General features: G+C 39.3%; 2 protein-coding genes across 6 annotated transcripts in view; both read right to left on the bottom strand.

The window, feature by feature from the left end:
• Nucleotides 1-3,484: 3,484 nt before the first annotated feature.
• Nucleotides 3,485-6,382, bottom strand: nrarpa (NOTCH regulated ankyrin repeat protein a). Of its 2 annotated transcripts, XM_015033853.1 has the most exons (3): nucleotides 6,133-6,382; nucleotides 5,061-5,910; nucleotides 3,485-3,633 (listed from the first exon to the last, which is right to left on the bottom strand). In XM_015033853.1, the coding sequence occupies exon 2, from the start codon at nucleotides 5,414-5,416 to the stop codon at nucleotides 5,078-5,080; it is 339 nt and encodes a 112-aa protein (XP_014889339.1). In that variant the 5' UTR covers nucleotides 5,417-5,910; nucleotides 6,133-6,382; the 3' UTR covers nucleotides 3,485-3,633; nucleotides 5,061-5,077. The 2 variants fall into 2 exon arrangements, with proteins under 2 accessions (XP_014889339.1, XP_014889332.1); XM_015033846.1 differs by lacking the exon at nucleotides 3,485-3,633 and having other exon boundaries at nucleotides 4,913-5,910; nucleotides 6,133-6,378.
• Nucleotides 6,383-13,849: 7,467 nt separating this feature from the next.
• Nucleotides 13,850-19,208, bottom strand: part of exd3 (exonuclease 3'-5' domain containing 3) — a 51,406-nt gene continuing 46,047 nt past the window's right edge. For 3 of the 4 annotated variants that reach the window (XM_015033787.1, XM_015033804.1, XM_015033796.1), the window contains exons 20-21: nucleotides 14,654-14,720; nucleotides 13,850-14,556 (exon numbers count right to left, since the gene is read on the bottom strand). In XM_015033787.1, coding sequence (XP_014889273.1) covers nucleotides 14,189-14,556; nucleotides 14,654-14,720 — 435 coding nt within the window. In that variant the 3' untranslated portion in view covers nucleotides 13,850-14,188. The remainder of the gene's footprint in view (nucleotides 14,557-14,653; nucleotides 14,721-19,208) is intronic. The other variant, XM_015033813.1, reaches the window with a different exon arrangement.

The following is a 19,208-nucleotide window of genomic DNA, read 5'->3' as shown; positions in this document are numbered from 1 at the left end:
TCCTGGTGCGGGAAAAATAACCCCCCCCCCCCCCTCCCTACTAATCTTGGCTTTTTTTTTTTTTTTTTTTTTTTTTTTTTTTTTTAACCAGAGAACAGTGAAAAAAAAAAATATGTTAGAGACTGCAAGAAAAAAAAAAAAAAAAGTCTGGGGTGGAGAATCACCTTCCAGCAGGACAGTTGCTTCATCCATACAGTCAGAGATACAATGGATATGAAAATTACTATCCAGTCTGACTGAGTTTGAGCTATTTACATTTTAAGTCACGTTTACTTTTCCTTCCGCTTTTTAAATTATGCATTAACCTGTGCAGAACTGAAGCATGACGTGTCAATGAAATACGTTGACATTTGGGGCTAACAAGTTGGAAGTGTTATGAATAATTTTGCATATTAATGTTTGAACTGAAAGTTGTTGCAAGATTTAAACAAGACATTCTATGTGTTGCGAGCAGAACCGAAACAAAATGAGGTGAAAACAGTGATGTGTTTTAAACAAATTATGTGACTAAAGTGAGTTTTGTGTTCTTTAGCACAAGTTTAGACTTTTGTTGACACAAAAATAATGTGAAGAGCAACACATTGAAGACCAAAGAAAGGTCAGAACAGCTGAATAAGAGCAAAAGTTGTACAAGGGAAGAGTTTTTTAGAAAGTTTGTGCATGTGTGTGTGTGCGCGCGTGTGTGTGTGTGTGGGTCTTCGTGGGTAACATAAAACCATTTCTCCCACAACACACACAGGGGAGGGGACCCTACTTTAAAACTGAGCCTACCCACAATGCACCAGGCTCCTTTATCCCGGCAGTGAAAGGATGAGGCCATGATGAATGACAAAAGGGGAGAACTGGGATCTGGGCTGTGCCCGACTTGGAAGCCTGGAAGGTGGTGGGAGGGTAGGTGCGTTTTCCAAAACCAATTCCTTCCATGAACAAAATCCAGCAGGACGAAGAGGAAGAAACTCATCCATACACAAGATCCTTTTTTTTTTTTTTTTTTAGTTTAATGATTTCTTTACTGGCTTGTACACAAACGTACAAAAATAATACAGCACTCATCTCAATGTGACGTCACGTCACCATCATCACAGTGTTACAAATGTTCAAAACGAAAAGTATACAAAAAAATAATAAAACAGACAAGATGGAACATCTGCATCACTCATTAAAGATTTATCTGTTTCCTTTTGCTTGAAATGAAGCAAGACCAGAAACACATGCTGACTGACCCAAAAAAAAAAAAATCTGCACTTACTCACTTTCTTTCTTTTTTTTTTAAATTATTTTTCTTCTCCATTTTTTCTAGAAAAAAAATATCATCTCACTCATGTACACCATTCCGACAGCTGGCTCCGCGCGTCATAAATGTTATGACACGGTGAGCCGTATAACCACACAAGCGTGCAATTTTAAACCACGTTACAATGATCTTACCATCAAATGTATTATTCCCCCTTTTAAAACGACACAACAGGAAGACAGCACTTCAGAAAAGAAAGTGCCCCAAGATATCATCATCATCATCATCAGCATTGATATATATATCCATATGTATATATACATACACCCAATCACAGAGATACACACATCTTTGTTGAAAAACATGTTGTTTTTTTTCCACAAAGTAAAACATACATTAGGACATTATCACCTGGAGCGTATACATATACAATAGTATTTTGTTGTGTTTGTTTGTTTTGTTTTTTTTCTATTCAGAAAAAAATTAAATGTTGACACATAAAAGCCAACTTTTCAACAACAGTCATCAGTGCAATTTTTTTTTCTTAACAAAAAAAAAAGAAAAAAAAAAGAAAGATCAAGTTTAAACACAAGCGATGCATATTTTTATTTGTTGCCTGATGTGAATCTATACCTTGTCGTAGTGGAGCTTTTGTTATAGGATTCCGGATGATTATTCCAGGGAAGTTTCTCAGTCTGGCTGATGACTGTTTAAAAGCCAGTCACACGGGCCCCCATGAGAAGCAAACACAAACACATGTCAGGCTCACACGGAAATAAAAGATACTTTAAAAAAAAAAAAAGCTTCTCATGAGTTGGACCAGTGTTGCTGTGAAGCAGTAGGCTTAAAAAAATAATAATTAATTAGAAAAGACACAAAACAAGCAGCATTGTTAAAAAAAAAAAAAAAAAAAGTTAGGGTGTCATGACTTTCAAAATGTAGCAGGCAAGCTTACAAAATCCAATTTTCCTTTTTTATTTATTGTGTGACATCCTGCAATAGTCATGCGTAGTTATTTTTTTATTTTCATAAAGTCTTCATCATCCATCAGTAAGAAGAATCCTGCTCAGTAGTAGAAAATATTCCAAAGCCTTCTGAAGTTACCCCGTTTGAACACTAGGGGCGCGCAAGGCTCTGTATTTTTGTGCAATAAAACTCCCTGCATTTATAAGTCATGCTATACAATGAAAAAAATAAAATAAAATAAAACAGGCTGATGAGGACACAGAGGGAGGAAGAAAGAGTAAAGTGGAGTTCAGAGGCAGGGCGGGGGGTTTTGGGGGGGGCACTCATGCTTTAGTCAGCACTGGTTTGGTTGTAGTGTAACATAAACTGTCCTAACTGAGGAATGCATTGCATCTTCTGCACCGAAGTCCATCGTCTCTGTTAAGGTTACATAGCAGACAGATGCTGGCATGATTGGCAGGGCAAGCTGGGAGAAGGCGGAACAGCTTGAGAATACTTTACAGTCGAGGTAGCTGGGAAAAGGGCAACCAAACAAAAAAAAATAATAATAATAAAAAAGAAAAGAAAAGTCAGTTTAATTGAAAGTCCTCTTGAGGGTCAACAGGCTAAAGCTGTGTGGGTCAACTAAGGAGGAGGAGGGGGGGTGGGTTGCAGGTTTGCACTCAAAAAATTTTTTTTAAAAGAGTCTGAAGCAGCTTGAGTCACCCACTAAACTCTGACTCTACAGGTGTTTTTCTTTTAAAAAGTAGAACCACAACATATTCAAAAAAAATGCATCTTTTCAATGTACCTTCATAAATATAAAAGAAAAAAAAACAATAAAATCAGCCTGCTTTCACAGTGATGACTAGGATGTTAACAGAATACTGAAAGGAGATTATAAAGTGAAATCCAAATTTTCCTCTTTTTTCTGTTTTTTTTTTTTTTTTCCTTTAACGACATACAAAGCGAAAGCAGCGGTTCTTAATACGATGACCACCAGAGCGGAGTGGTCGCACTGGCCTGAAAGGTTGGGACACCAGCAATGGCAAAAAAATGTGTGTTTGCAGAGCCCATTCAGCTACTGTCAAAAAAAGGTAAAGCTATTGTGTACAGTACTTCACAACAACGATGGAGTCACTCACAGGGTTCCTACGCTGTATGGAAAAATTAAATAAATTCTGGAAAACAAAACAACAACAACAACAACAAAAAAACGTTTCTGTCTCCAGACTTTATTCGCTGTCCCGTTGTCTAAACGCTGCATCCGTCCGTGCTTGGAATCTGTGATTTTTTTTTTTGATTTTTTTTTTGCAGGTCTCCTTTTCCAAAGCTTGACCTCAATAAAATAAAATGTCTGAAGTAAGTAGAGAGCGAACTTTGCAAAAATGAGAACTGTGTTGATGTGAGTCCAGAAACTTGTGGAGTTGTGACAAGAAGAATGAGCAGGAACCCTGAATACATAAAAAAAAAAATACAGTTGTAGCTGTATGATCCTCATTTTGAGTTTATAATAAGAATTAATTTAGGGAAAAAAGAAAAGAGAGACCTCAACAGAGGGCTTCTCCTCTTGTTCGTGTGTCTTCCCTTTCAGATATTCCAGCATGCAGCTGAGCAGCATCAAGTGCCGTGTTTCACATAAAAATAACTTACAAAAAAAGGGGGTTGTTTTTTTTTTTTTTGTTTTTTTTTTACAGGACAATGAGGAGCAACAGGTCAAATCTGCACTCCCACAAAGAAATGATTCACTTTGAATGAAAAAACTGGGCCATCTGCACTTCACCATCCATGCGCACACACACACACACACATACACACACATACACACGCACACAGATACGGTGTGACAGTTTCTTCTATAATGACACGATGTTGTATGAACATTCAAGATGAAAGCTTTAAGTACCAACAAGCTCACCGGAGTGAGGTGCTTTTTTGTGAGAGATTCATGATGAAGCGCTGCGTGATTGTGTGTGAGACAGAACCGGCCCAAGGAATAAGTGAGAAAGAGCACTGCTTGGGGCCCCAAATGAATCAGAAGGGGGACCCATGTTTTGGAAAGACTATACATTTCAAAATTACAGATTTATATAGAGAAATTAGTTTAGTTTTATAGTTGATTAGTTTCAGGAAAGTTAATTTAAAAGATTGGAAATTATATATATATATATATATATATATATATATATATATATATATATATATATATATATATATATATATATATATATATATATAAAATAGAGAGCAGCAAATGGACTAACAGTAAATAATTACAGTGCAGTTAAATGTTTTGCATTTGTTATTTCTGGGCTTAAATTATAATTATTGCACACTGTAACTGGATTTGAATAAGTCTAATTTATGTATCTTTTGTGGCCTGGGACATAAAAGTTGCAAATATGAAACCATAAAGTGCTGAAAAACACAACCAGCTTAAATATTACAAGAAGATCGTACTTCTAGGATGCTTGCATTTAGAGCGTCTGCATCAGTTTGGCTTTAGGTCTAGAAACATCCCAGTGCAACCAGTCAAATTTTTCCCATCTTCATAGAAACATGTGATTTATGTATGTGCTCCCCTTCTCCACCCCCCAACATCAAATTCTGCTAAAGGCCCCTTACAACCTCGGGCCGGCTCTGGTCTGAGTGAACCATGCGGTGCGCACAGATGGCCCTGTTTGGTTTACAGAGAGGGGAGATTCTTGCGCAGTTTTATTTCCTTTTCATATATTTTGGCACAAATATGTAAATAATGGCAGCTATGTTTTGAAAAGAGCATGTTTTCTCCTTGCGTTGCAGTTTTAAGACTGAATTTGTTGCTGATGTGTTTTGCTCTTCTTTTTTTTTCCTTTTCTTTCTTTAATGTTCTACTTTTTACCTGACAGCAGAGACAGATCACCGGGCCCCAGAGGAATACTTGGCCTTGGTGATGAGGTATAGCACAATGTCCTGGTGGCCCCCGAAGGCGGCAATATGTAAAGCGCTCCACCCTTCCCTGTTAGCCAGTCGGATGTCTGCGCCGAACTTCACCAGCAGCTTCACCAGCTCCAGGTTCCCGTCGATGACGGACTGGTGGAGCGCTGTCTGTCCCTCCGGCCCGAAGGAGTTGACGTTGAACTCGCAGTTTGTCATGTTCTGCAGCAGCGAGTGCAGCTCCTTGGTGTTCCCCTTCTTCACTGCCTCCTGGAAGACCCTCTGCGGCGCGGAGCAAGTCGACACATCCGCCTGGCTCATGGTGGCAAACTCGCTGAAGTTTGAGGGGGGGGACGAGAAATAATCCTGCCTCGGCTCTAAAGCTGTGTCGAGCGTCTCTGGTCTGGTAACAGTGCCACAGTTATGCTGGATTACACCCAGTTTTAAGGCACTTTAACGGCGGAAGGGCCACTGGATATATCCCAAAAAAGAGGACAAGAGGGAAAACGGCACACCTGGTGTGCAAAAACGTTAATATTCGAGAAATCCTAAATCCCCTAAAACATAAAAGTGTCAAGGAGCGCTCCAGGAGTCTCTGGGTGTAATTTTCCTTCTCTAGTAGCAGCAGCAGCAGCAGCAGGTAGCCTGGACAGGGAGATGAAGAAGAGACACCTCCGATTTCACTGGGGAGACTGGAAGTATGACCACAATCACCAAAGGGCAGCCTCCTCGTTGTTGCGTCCCCGTCGGCTTTCCTCCAACGGCCCAACCAGCTTCCTGGCTATATGTGGCTGCTCATGTGGCCATGCAGACGTCTGAGAGAGACAAAAATAATTTTCAAAAAAAAAAAAAAAAAAAAAAAAAAAAAAAAAAATCACAAAAGATGTCCGCATGTATCCAAATTCCTTACACACATTCCGTCACATCCAAGAATGAGACAGCGCGACAGAGGAGAGGAGAGCTCTGTGCGCACACGTTTACGCACGGATCTCCCCCAGGCTTGCGTCCCGCAGCCAAACTGCAATCCGCTGACTTACCTGCGTCAGATGGACGGGTCCGTGTTGTGGCGACAGATAAACCACTTTTGCGAGGCCCCGGGATGCGTGTGTTCCTCCTCCTCGCGGTCCTTGTGAGTCTCTGCCCTGCGCCGTGCTCCGGGGGAATAGTTTTACGCGTCCTTTATTTGCATGACAATGCCTTCCCGAAGAATCAACTGTGGAGGAATGGGCGGAGAAGCGCGGAGGTTATAGGCTGCCGGCTGGGTTAGAGGGAGGGATCAGAGCCTTGCCTGTGTGTCTGTGGGGTGGGCGGCGTGGTTTTCAGGCAGAGAGAGAGAGTGTGCGTGTGAGAGAGAGAAAGAGAGAGAGTTGATGGTGGTGGGGGGTTGGAGGTCCAAATAATGTTGCCACAGAATGTTTCTGTTTTGAGCTCTATATCTGATATCCTGCTTGCCACGCAGTGGAGCGAATTGAAAGGAGTGTCGCAATAAGAACCGATGAAGCATTATGGTCAACATGCAGGGCCGGATAAAGATTATATGGGGCCCTAAAAGTGGATACCACAGTTCAACTTATTTCTAATTTTAATCATCCATACTTGAATGACTCATTGTATGATAAACTTAAGTAAAAGTACTATGGTTTCTTGGTCTTATACAAACATTTACTGGAAAAATGTACAACATGATGTGTTTAAAAACAAACAAACAGAAAAGCAACGATTATTTTCGCTACTACTAAGGCAACATATTGATTATGATTGCAAATCAGTCCAATACATGACAGATGTTTATTTTTTGATAATGATACACCAAAAATTATATAGAACACCTGCTAAATTTAGAAGTTCAGTGGATCCCAACCTTTTTGTGGTTTAGTATTTTGAGAATTCCCCTATTCCTATCTTTCTTTATTTATTTCTTTCTTTCTTTGCTTTACTTTACTTTACGGAATGAAACTCAAAAATTAGCTGGAGAAAAGTTGCCCACTTGCAGCTATTTTCTCAAATACTTGAAAGAAAATGCAGTGTAATGTGCATTTTAAAATCGACAGGTGGCGCTCTTTTAGTTGTCGGATCATAGCTGTCTGCATCTTGTGTTGTCAAAAACATTTTGCAGCCACCAAATTGTCAGCGTGGGAAAAGCGCTGTTGCAGACTTTCAGCCAGGCGACTGGAAGTTCCCAACACGACTATACGCTTCATCCCGTTTAACCTGTCACTTTGGGTCGCACTTTATTAAAGCAGTTTTCAAAGTGAAACTTGGCTCCTGTGTCTATCATGACTATTTCCTGTCCCTGATACTGCCATCACCCTGTTGCATCCTGAGAATGGTGTGCTCAAATTCGACACAATAAGACTTGTGACAAAGTATAAACGAGAGTTCTTATTGCTTCCTTGTGAACATTGCTTTATTCTGGCCGTTTTGTCAATATGGCCAGATTTGTGTCGTGTGCAACAGCTGTACGCACCTGAACTGTGGCTCTCTTGACGATTGTATTATATCATTTCCATTTTCAGATGGCTTACAGTGCTCAGTGAGATGTTAGTAATCTTGTATATTATGTCAAAACCTGCTTTAGACTTCTGTACTGTTTGCTGAATTCATTGGTCATTATGAATCTGTTTTTTAATGGTACAAGCCTCTACTTATCCAGTTATGAATTAACATTTTATTTAGGGACATGAGAGTTAAGAATCAAAATTGTAAAAATGTATCATTTTCTTTTCCCTTCAAAAATAATGCATAAATTTTTTTGTTTTGTTTTGTGCAGTGTAATGCGGGGTGACAAGTGCATATTTCGGCACATGCTTGGTTCCGGGGGGTCCAAACGGCACAGAAGTTTGGATTTACCAGCTCGTATGGGCAGGAATGACCTATAGGAACCAAAAGGTATAAATAGCAGTCAAATGAGTCCCAAACGGGCCCGGGCTCCCCGTGTAAAAACACCTCCGATGGAGGAGATTATAGGTGGCTGTTTAAATCATAAACGGCGGATATAGTCCAGTTGTTTTTAAAGCGACTAGACTGTGGGACTTCAAATAACAAAAGCCCTGCGCTACTTCCTTTTTGCAAGTGAAAAGAGGTGACGCTGTGCGCAGATTGACACGCCGCTCAGCTGCCCCCGCCACCGTGGGAACCGGGCGCCTGTGTGTGTCTGCGTGTGTGTGTGTGTGTGAGAAGAGAGAGAGAAAGAGAGAGAGAGAGAGAGAGAGAGAGGGGAGGAAGGGGGAGTGAGGTGGTGACAGACGCAAACACGGTGAGACGGAGAGAATACGTGTTAAAGTCGCCGAGAAGCAAGCAGTTAAGAGAAACCGCTGCGAGAGAACATCTCTGCCTCGATCAGAAAGCTCCGCTTGGCGGCTCCGGAATTTATCTCATCTGTGTAACACTTTATGAGCAGCTCGCTGCTCTAATGGTTTCGCACTGTCCTAATCTTCCCACACCCCGAACTCTACCTTTTGGCGCGTATGAGTGGTGCGACTGCAACCGAGGTCCCACGGCCACGGATGAAGAAGCCGCGCATACAGATTTCAATATATGGGGTCGGCACTCTTTATATGACTGCAAAACATGAGCTAAATGACAGGCGCCTATTAAAATTAGAGGAAGCTGACGGCTGTCGGTTCATGCTTGTCCATAACAAAAACTCTGCGCCTTCAAAGGTTTAAAACCACACTTTAGATAACAAGCTAACTTTTGAATTCATAGCTAATTTTAATTGTGCAGTAAGGCTCTCCAACTTCCGCTTTGTGGCCACACAGGCTTGATTAACCACTTCATTGACACCGCTGTCATTTATTTGTGTGTCATCTTGATAACCAAAGCAGTAACAAGAAGACCAAGAAGGCAAATATTTTTGTGAATAGCTCAGTTTTTTTTTACATGCTACCTGTGAGGGCAGTTTGGCCCATTTCTCATCCCCACGCAGATTTTCCTCAAGCTGGATGGGTCCCAAGTGAATCTGTGCCAATGCGCTTCATGTTTGCTGCTCACTGGGTTTACCAAGTATCTGCAACACTAACAATGCCCTATGAATGTATTTGGCGTTTCTCACAAACTAAAATAAGCTTAAATTCAGCAACACATCTGGGACCCATATGTTTCCTACTTTTAATCCACAGGTTTTGCTTTGTTTTTTTTCCCCACATCAACCAAGTAAATATAACGTGGGAGTTTATGTAACCTGTGGAAAACCCATATGGACCCCATAAGAATGATTCTTGCTGAAGAAGATAAGTTGACACTCAGCATAGCCTTTACAGCCTATGAGGGCCCCTCTCTTTGTCTTGAGTTTTCTTGAATCAGAGATTATCCAAATGTTATATTTGGATAATCATATGGGGCATATTACTCTACCCTCTACTGTTACTCTAATGTTAGCCCCTTATGTTGGCTGTGGTTGGTTTGACTTGAACTGATTTTCTTCCAAATATATTTTTGTTTCAGTTGAACACATTTCCTTATGACTTGTGCTGTTTAAGGTTTAAAAGTTATTCAGATGTTATTGAGATTTAGATCTATGTATAAATATAAGACTTTAGGGTATCTGCTGTTTTACCAACTGATGTCTAACAACTTGACATGGATCTCCACCAACGTGACAGTCTGGAAATCAAAATACATTAACAAAGAATGCAGAATGTGCTGCAGTTTCTGATTTTGGAAAACCTAATCATAAGGATTTCTGTGATGCATTTTCTTTTTTTAAAGTCGGGGCAGTCTTGTGATTGGTCCCCAAACTGACTCAGCAGCAGCATGACCATCGCAAACATAGAACAGATGGCCCTCAACACCTCCCACCCCCACTTTTTGGATCACATGAATGGACAGAAACGGCAGAGAAAGAAGTGTGGCGAGCTCTCCAGGGTTCCTGGATCAAAATGTCAAATGAATCTCTTTAAAATTGCATGTGTGCAAAGGGACTTTGAAATGTTTGCGCCAGTTCCAAAATAAAAACAACAGTTCACGTAAGATCGGGAACTCATTAAAACCTTTTAATTTCTCAGCGCAAAAAAATTGTGTAAGACCTTTGTGCAGTTTGTGTTTTGTTTCCTTTTTTCCCTTGGTCTTTGCAGAACACTTTCTAGAAAACCAGGAACATCTGTCGGCCATCACAGCTTTAGTTGGAGCCAGTTTAAATACTTGGAAAGCCTGTGCACAAACTGAAGGAGCCAAAAGTTTCTTTTCTGGATGAATTTCTTCCCCACATACAGCTTCACCCCAGTCTGTTTTTCGTAACTTCACACCTCCTGTCAATATCACACATACTTCGACGGAAAATAAAACGTGTTTAATCTCAAATGCGCGAGTTACGCGTGCGTAAATGCGCACATTAATGAGTGACCAAAACTCACGGAGGATACACTGAATGTACAACCGGTGGCCTCTACAGCTGAGTAGCTATAGATATAGATGCATTTTTTGTTGTTGTTAGCAAAATGCATGTTTGTTTATAGAGAGTCACAAGTTCAAGATTGTGAATCGAGGCAACTTGATGCGCTGATTTGAGATCTGGCGTTTGGGGCCGGAGGGACCGGGGCCAGACAAGACAGGAGGAGACTACCCGTCCCCCGTTCTCCCGGAATGCATGTTGCTAAAAAGTAGGAAAAAAAAAAGAAAAGAAAAAGGAAAAAGAGGAAGAAAAAAAGAAAACGAAAAACCCACAGAAATGTTGGCTTCTCATTCACAGAGAATTAAACCATGAAGGAAATTATCCTTTTATTTCTTTATTATAACCAGTTTCTTTCACATACATAGAAAAAAAAGAAAAAAAAAGAATGCATGCGTGTGTGAATGTGAGGGAGAGAGAGTGAGAAGGAGGTGACGTTTAACCAGGAGGGAGGGTCCTCTGAATCCAATTCATTCCGGACACCACGTGTCCTCAGAGCGTGGGAAAGAGGCGAGCTTTTCTTCCCAGCGAAGAAAGAGCGTGGATCAAATAACACGGCGCTGCAGCGCAGAGCTCTGTGCAGACAGGAGCTGCGACCACCCGGACAAGGACAGTCCGGGAGCCGCATCATGTCTGCTTTATCCATACCAATAAAATATTTCAGGGGAGCTTAATGCAACTGCAGCAATTATAAAGTCTTATTTATGAGAGCTTATGGCTGTAAGCCGAGATGCGAATGTGTGTATGTGCGTGTATGTGTGTGTGTGGTTCAGGCTATGCGACAGAGCAGAATTAGTTTGCATGAGCTAAATCTTTATTGTAAAGCAATGATTTGCAGATTTCGGATCTTTTTATACAGCGCCGCGCACATTAGTTTGTCATCAACCTTTTCCCAGACCATTAAAGATAATTTCTAATGACTTAATTGGAAGCAATAATCTAAATTCCAAAACGGATATGCTACTAAAAAATAATTAAATGTTTGCTTGAACGTTTTTAGGAAACTCGGTGCTAACCTATAAAGCAGAGAATTTGTCAACCCCGTCAATGGACTTATTTTTTTTATTGAACTTTACCCATGTTTCTATAATTTGGACTAACTTTTATTAATCTGCGCATTTAGTAGGACATTTTTAATGTTTCCCCTTTACATTTTTCACATCCGTGTCTCCCGCATTTTTCTGTGACATCTTCAGATAGATACACAGCTACTTTTTTTTTTCGTAGCTGAAGTCTCTTAAACAGTTAAAGATATTAACAAATAAAAACAAATGGCATGTCTAATGTTGCAGAAATTTCCTTAAAAATGTATAATTTGAATAAATTAGATGGGTAAAAATTGTTGTGCTGAACATAGTAGCAATCATATTTATTATAATTTCTAAAGAGAATTTCTTTGCAGTGTAGCGCAAAAAGAAGTGACCACACAGCAATACATACACATTTATAATAATAAAATTTAAATGATTTGTTAATTGGTTTATGGCAAGATTGCCTAAATTTTTTAGTTTACTCACACTTATTAAAAGATATATCAATAGGATCCAAAAACACCTGGACACACAAGGAGACAGGATTTCTATAACTGAACTTAACTGTAATTCTGACAACTCTACTTATTATTATTATTGCTAATTTAAGTAGCAATATAAGCATCTCAAACCCCAGATGTTATCCTGCAGCTGTGGCCGCTTAAATTCAGAAACTGAACAGTAATTTACCTCAGCGACTATGAGCCGTCTGAAAACCACTGCGGCCGTTTTGATGCCTGTGATCAATAGAAGAAAGCCCACATCTGGCTATCGTTAGAGATTCCTACATTTTATGGGTGTATGCCTTTTGTCGTAGCTTTAGCAGAATGCGCACCATATACATTTACAGAAAATACCAGGAAATCTCTAATAGCACGAACCTAGCTCTCTTTGGGCCGTTTTGCATAAAGGCTCATGTTATGCAATCACACAAATTTAAAGTGGGATTAGGAAAGAGAGCAGAAAATATGAGTGGATTTTTCTGGTATGGGGAGGTTTCTTCTATGAGATCTGACCCGTCTATTCCCAGAAACTCCCCCATGTTGGTGTTACGCCTGAAAGACATCAGCAAACCTTAGAAGATCTCATCAGTCTGTCCATTCTCAGTCCATCAGTCCCTGTGATTTGTTTTCAGAGCATGGAAAATGTGAAAAAGCAACCAGTTATAAGACTTACTGAAAGTCTTGTAACTTTCAGTACAGTTACAGCAGCATTTATCACACACAATCTGTAAAAAAAAAAAACATTTAATCTAAGCAGCATTCTTCAGTGAGAGAAAAAAATGATCGAAAGCCAATAAATCACTGGTACATCTAGACTTGGGATGTCTAGATGTACTCCTTAAAAACCTGATACGGACAGAAGCGAGGCATTTTTAAGATGATGAGTGTCTGGGAGCTTTTGTTTAGTAATCCACCACTCCCTCTTCACCTGGTTTAAGTATTACATAACACACATGTCAAATGCCATTCAAAATGGAAAAAAAAAACAAGAGAATTTACAAATTAATTAAATTGAAAAAAAAAAAAACTAAAATAATTTGACAAAATAAACTTGGAGGACAAGAACTGATTTCTCTTTTTTTTTTTTTTTTACCACCACGCATAGTGAGCAGTATGGTCATTACCACTAACCACAATCCACATGTGAACCAGAAACAGCCTTTTCTGTCCTACCAACAAAACCTGAAGGCGGAGTTTTATAAACTCTTGTGGGACTTTAAGTAGAGCTGTTTTGGCCATCCGAGACTAAGATTTGAATCTTCATCAACAAACACTTGTGTTGCGTCTTGTGTGAAACAAAAGTTATTTATAGGGAAAATAACCTGCAGAGCACTTTGAAGTATGGAGGAGGATCTGTGATACTGTGTCCCAGTTTCTTTTCTAAACGCCATGTCATAAAGGACTCTTAGTTTAAAAAAAAAAAAAAAATCAGCCTCTGCCAATGTTGGAAACATAAAATTAGCTTTCTCTCAATGTCATCTCAGTTTCCTAACCTTAATACAACAGAAAGCCCTATAGGTGAGCTAAAGAGAAGCATTTATAGGGATCGTGCATGATCTTGTCCAAAAGAGGAAACACCAAGCAATTTTCTATTTTCTAACCTTCTCCAACAGGAGGGAGTCAAATACTTGTGACACACATTCATGTAATTATGTAAATAGTTCTGAACTTGGGAAGCTTAACTGAATAAAAACCATTAAAGACTTGATTTTTCAACATTTTAATTTAATTTATATCTTTAGGTCCCAATACACAAGGATGCTGTCTATACCTTTTAAAGTGAAAAAGTTTCAAATTCAAGTAAAATTCTACACATCCTTCTGTAAACAATCAAAAATAAAAACATTCAGATAAAAAAAAAAAAAACCCAGAAAAAATAGCTAGGATTGTAAACAAATCAGTCTTTGTTTCACTAAGATAATAATAATAATAATAATTTAAAAAAAAGAAACCGTGCCAGGATTAATCTCCTGGCACAATTTCTTGACAAAAATCAACAACGTGACTTAAAACTATCAGCTAAAACTCACGGGCTTGGAACTGCTGGTATTCCTTCATCAGACACAAACTGCATGAAAGATAAATGCATGGACCTGAGCAGAAAACTGAATTATCCACAAATAATATAAATAGTATACCAATATAAAATATAAATATGAGCAGCTCTCCATCAATTGAATGGCCCGGCAACTGAGATGTGATCCTTTTCTGTTATGTGTAAGACTTCCTGGAACAAAGAGAGGACACGGCCAAAGTGAGAGCCTTCCCAGAACACCTTGCCACATCTGGTGCAGACATAGAACAGGGGTATCCTCTGCAGCAAAGCGGGGGGCACAGTGTGGAGCTGAATGGGCGACCCCCCGGGAAAGGTCATGGTGTCGCGGTCCAGTCCTGAAAGGGAGGCCCAGCGACACTGAGCGGCGTACCTGGGGGGCTCAAGGGTCACGCTGGGGGTCAGGGTGTCATCGGGCCTCAGCTCTTCCTGTTGACAGGATTTCTCAAGCATGTAGTCACTGGTGCTGTGATCCTGCAGAAATCCTTCGAAAAGAAAAACAGAATTAACTATTAAATTTTAAATTCCATGCGGGTAACCCTAATATAAACACTAAAACATTTCAATTTGCTTTTAATATACCTTTCACTTTGAGCATTGTTTCCATGTCAGCTCTGGGAATGGACACATATTCATCGCTGTTACAAGCCTGGAGAAAAAGCAGAGCAACAGATCTGAAATATGAGAGAAAGAATCTGCTTCAAAACCACAGGAACACATATAATAACTTGGTGTAAAAGGACACAGTATTTCACATATTCCTGTTGTTTATCTTTCCAAATTCAATGTATTTTGATTGTTTTATGTGGGATAAAAAGGTGTCTTTAAATAGTTAATTCCTATAGCCGTTCAACATTTTAAGAAGCTCTCAACAGGTCCAGTCCATCTTATTTATCAGAAGTGTTGTTATTTAAACTGTCCTGAACCTGAAGATCACATGGGACTTTTGAGTGTGTTGTAGTTTTTAGAAATAAACTGAAAACAGATTTTTCCTTTCACATTTAGAATAGTTCTTAAAGATAAATTGGCTCTTTACTCTGGTCTTAATTTGGCTCATATTTCACTTTTCACAATAATTCATGATTTTTTTTTAGAAATATTGTTATATTTGTGCTTAGTTCACTTAATTTTAATCCCCCTTTATGAATTTATTGGCCAAGTTTTAAGACTACAACTATATTCCCCTCACACACTATTTTAATTTGCTTTTATTTTATTTTTTTATTAAATTACATTCATCTTTATTTTTAGTTGAATTATTTTATTCTTCACTATTTTTTATGTTATATCAAACAATGCATAAAATGATACAATAATGATCATTAATACAATCTGAAATGTATTTATTTAGGATTTCTTCAGATAATAAAGAAAGTGTTTCCTGCTAGTATTTGATCAGGACATTTAAATGTTCATCGGTAACAAATACATAAAGATGATTATGTAACTATCATCTTAATTCATATTTTGTCATTATGGTTTTTTTATTTTTATTTGATGGACCACTTAATGGTGATAAAGATTTTCAATGACTGCAAAACAATTTTTGATGCTGCATTTAAATAAAGTTTGACTGATTGATAAGGTATAAAAATAAGGTAAAAAAATAAATAAAATAAAATTACATCCATGTTTATTAAAATTCTCAATAATTCTTCATCTCAAAAGCAAATCATCATCACAGCCTTATCAATTTCAACAAAATTTTGGTAAAATAAAATAACGTATGTTAATCAACTGGAGACGGTAAAATGATATGCAAGCCAAGAACTAGAAAAAATATCACCAGCCAGTGATCTATCTTCATTGGGTGGAACCTGAAAGTGTTGATGTAAAATTTTTTACACAGCCTGATGTAAAAGATTAATTTCCCTGCAGATTCAGCAGTAGCAGGAAGGCTCAGCTCAGCGATGTTTCTTAGCTTCAAAGCAAAGTGTCAGGCATGTTAAACTATCTGGCAGCAAGACTGCACGGCCCGCTCACTAGTGTTGACCCTTTCACGTCGATAGCAATCAGACGTTTTCCCAGGTTGTTGCTCCGGTGTGAAAGGGTGTAAGTGTTACTCAAAGATCCAGTCAGGGTGTTAGCGTGTCAGTAAAGACACCGTTTACGCCGGAGTGATTTTCACACGTTCCTGCTGGCCCGTCCTTCTTCATGGTAAAGGTCTCACTTGGTGGGAACATTAGTGACCTCCTGCTTGCCGGCCCCCAAAACGAACACACACTTGTCTGTGAGCCATTCTGACAGCACGTCAGTGCTAAAAACCTTGTCAACACACCTGAGCTCCACCCTGTAAACAGCATTCCAGTCAGGAGTGGGCAGTAAATCAAATCTGGCTCATATGAGAGATCCTTAACAGGCCGGCTTAATCCTTGTCACTCTTTACCTGGGAAAAAAAATAAATAAAAAAATCCAGGAGGGAACCCAGAGAATACGCCCACTCGGCACAAAAGCAGGTCGTCTCCTCTGTGTGCACATGCGGAGCGGTGTTTGCCTCTGTGGTGACTGAGGTCAGGACATGAGAAAGCTGTAAGAGCCAGTGGAGGTGTGGGAACAGCAGAGGTGTCTGCTTTGTGTTTACTTCTCTCTCGGTGCATCCTATTCACTCTGCCTCGCATCACACACAAACCAGCAAAAAAAAAAAAAAAAAAAACTCAACCAGAAGAGCTGAGAAGGAGCTCAAAAGTTGCATCACACGCTCAAACATATGGGCACGATGGCGGCGACCAGCACGACAGAGCGAGCTATTTGTTCAGCTCAAAGTTTCCCAGCTTGGAGCATGCCAGGACCTGCTCTGAACTCTGAAGGCTGAACCACAGACTGGCAGACAAACACACATCATCTCACACACGCAATCCCCATATTCTGTAACTCTTCAAAACCAAGAAAACTACAATCCTGGAGTGATTTAATACGCAATTAAGTTCAGTCTGAAGAGAAATTATTTTAATTTGAACTAATCACGACATGTCAGTCATTTTAAAAGACACCTGCAAATAAAGAGTGGTTGCAGCTGGTGTTGGTCTTTAGCATTTTACATGCTTTAGTCAAATTTAGGACTTTTCAAGATTATTTTTCAACTGAAGACAAACTAGAGTGACTTAATAGATTTTAACTTACTTAAACCTGCAGTATGTAATGTTTTTTTTTTTTTTTTAACATATTTGTTAAAACCATCAGCTGGTCCAAACAGATAATCTGTAAAAGAAAAAAAAAAAAACTAGCTCCTCTGCCTTATCCCCGTGGTCCTATTGTCATCTGCAGAAATACGCAGCTCTGTCAGAAACAACTAATCAGTGTCAGGAGGACTTAGCGCCGTCAATCACCCTGCATACACACTGCTCACACCCTCCCCATTGCTCTCTGCTGCACTACAGCTAGTTCCTCACACTGAAGCCTGCCACAAATGCACAGGCCATTAATTAAGCATGGCCACTGGTGACTGAGAATGAACAGTTCCCTGTTCATCTGCTATTGATGTGTTTCTAACACTGAGTTGTTTCTCTGCCATTAGCACATTGAGTAACACATACATGTAGATGATTAACAACATTAAGACCTTCCTGCTGGCTCTGGTATGGTAGGATGGCAGTAGGACCATAGGGAGGAGACAGAGGAGCCCAATCTTCTGTTTTTTATTTACAGATTATTTGTCCCGTGTTATACTACGACAACATGGTGATAGTTTTAAGAAACATGTAAAAAAATAAAAATAAAAATATATATATATATATATATATATATATATATATATGTATATATATAAAAAGGTACATGCTGAAATAAGCTTAAATGTATTGACTCTGGAACATGCTCTTACAGCCCACTCACCTAACTTCAAAGTCGTTTTAGAAAATCCAGGTCAAACCTTTTCAAATATAGATTCTCTCATGATGAAGAAGCTGGTAGTCAATAACATTAAGACGATTTTAAATGCAACAAGACAGTTTTATCAGTAGAAACGGACAGAAGCAATGAATAAGCCATAATGGAATATGATTTAAGAGTCTGGAAAATCTGCCCATATGTGAGGCTCTTAAAGGCCCAGACTTGGGAACATTAAACCAGAGACCCAATACAAAACGCTGCTGGACTACTTACAAAGTTTCGGTCTGGTCCAAGCATACAGCTGCCATGAGGTAGCACATTAAAACACAAATTGTTTTCTTCCATGTAGCTTCAGTAAAACCTGAGCTGACAGATTTGTCAAACCTATTAAAAAAAAAAAAGTCAAACTTTGGATGTCTTCACATACTTCAGATGATGTCTGAAACCAACATGTGGCTTTAGTTTGTCGGTCCTGACACAATTAATAGAAGTGATGCCTCCATGTTCTCCAAGTGCATGTGTCCTCTTAATCGCTCTTCATTTCATAAAAACTGTGAAACTAAGCTATATTACATATGGCTTTAATTTAGTATTATTAGTATAACATAAGGAGTATTCAATGTCTTTCCATTTCTGCTTTAAAATATATTACACCTTTTCTGCTTCTTCAGCAAGTCACAGTATAGTCATACTGTGACTAATGTGTGATGCTGAGTCTAAATAGGTAGAAGTTGATGGAAAAAAGAGGAAAAAAATGGGGATAGATGAAAGGAGACAGAAAAAGTAGGGGGTGGGTGATTATTTTCCCCCTAACGTGCTCAAACAGACAGACACACACGCTCTCTCTCTGCACTGTAGGCTGCTCCCATGGGAAAATCCTCCACCAATCTCCAAAGGCGGTGCTCCATTAGTCACATGGTTCAACCAGCCAATCGGGAGCTGGAAAACCGATTCAAACTGTGGTTAGTCAGGTAAGGGGCAGCGTGGGAACCTGTGGGAAGAAGAGGGAAGCGGGGGGGGGGAAAATGTACCTCTATTTCCTTGGAAATCTCCCTCAATTTCTGATTGTATGCAAATTTTAAGCACAAAGAGGTTTAAAAAAAAGCAAACCGCAACACAACATAAAAGGTTATGTTGCAGTATAAAACATAACCTCTTTTTCTGGAAACTGCAACTGCGCTGCCAGGAAAGCAAAGGACAAAAACCTAAAAAAAAAAAAAAAAAAAAAAAAAAAAAAAAAGGGTTTTTCCACTGACCCCTTTTTGGGGAAACGTCCCCTCCCCACTTTTTTTTCTTTGGGGGGAAAAAA

Source organism: Poecilia latipinna, unplaced genomic scaffold (genome assembly GCF_001443285.1).
Source record: "Poecilia latipinna isolate Pla-1442-1.1 unplaced genomic scaffold, P_latipinna-1.0 Scaffold16, whole genome shotgun sequence".
Lineage (NCBI taxonomy): Eukaryota > Metazoa > Chordata > Actinopteri > Cyprinodontiformes > Poeciliidae > Poecilia > Poecilia latipinna.
Note: the sequence above shows the minus strand (reverse complement) of the source record. Positions and strands in the feature narration are given on the sequence as shown.

Excerpts from the sequence above, each read along its gene's own strand:
- nrarpa (XM_015033853.1), bottom strand. The coding sequence starts at position 5,416 with ATGAGCCAGGCGGATGTGTCGACTTGCTCCGCGCCGCAGAGGGTCTTC.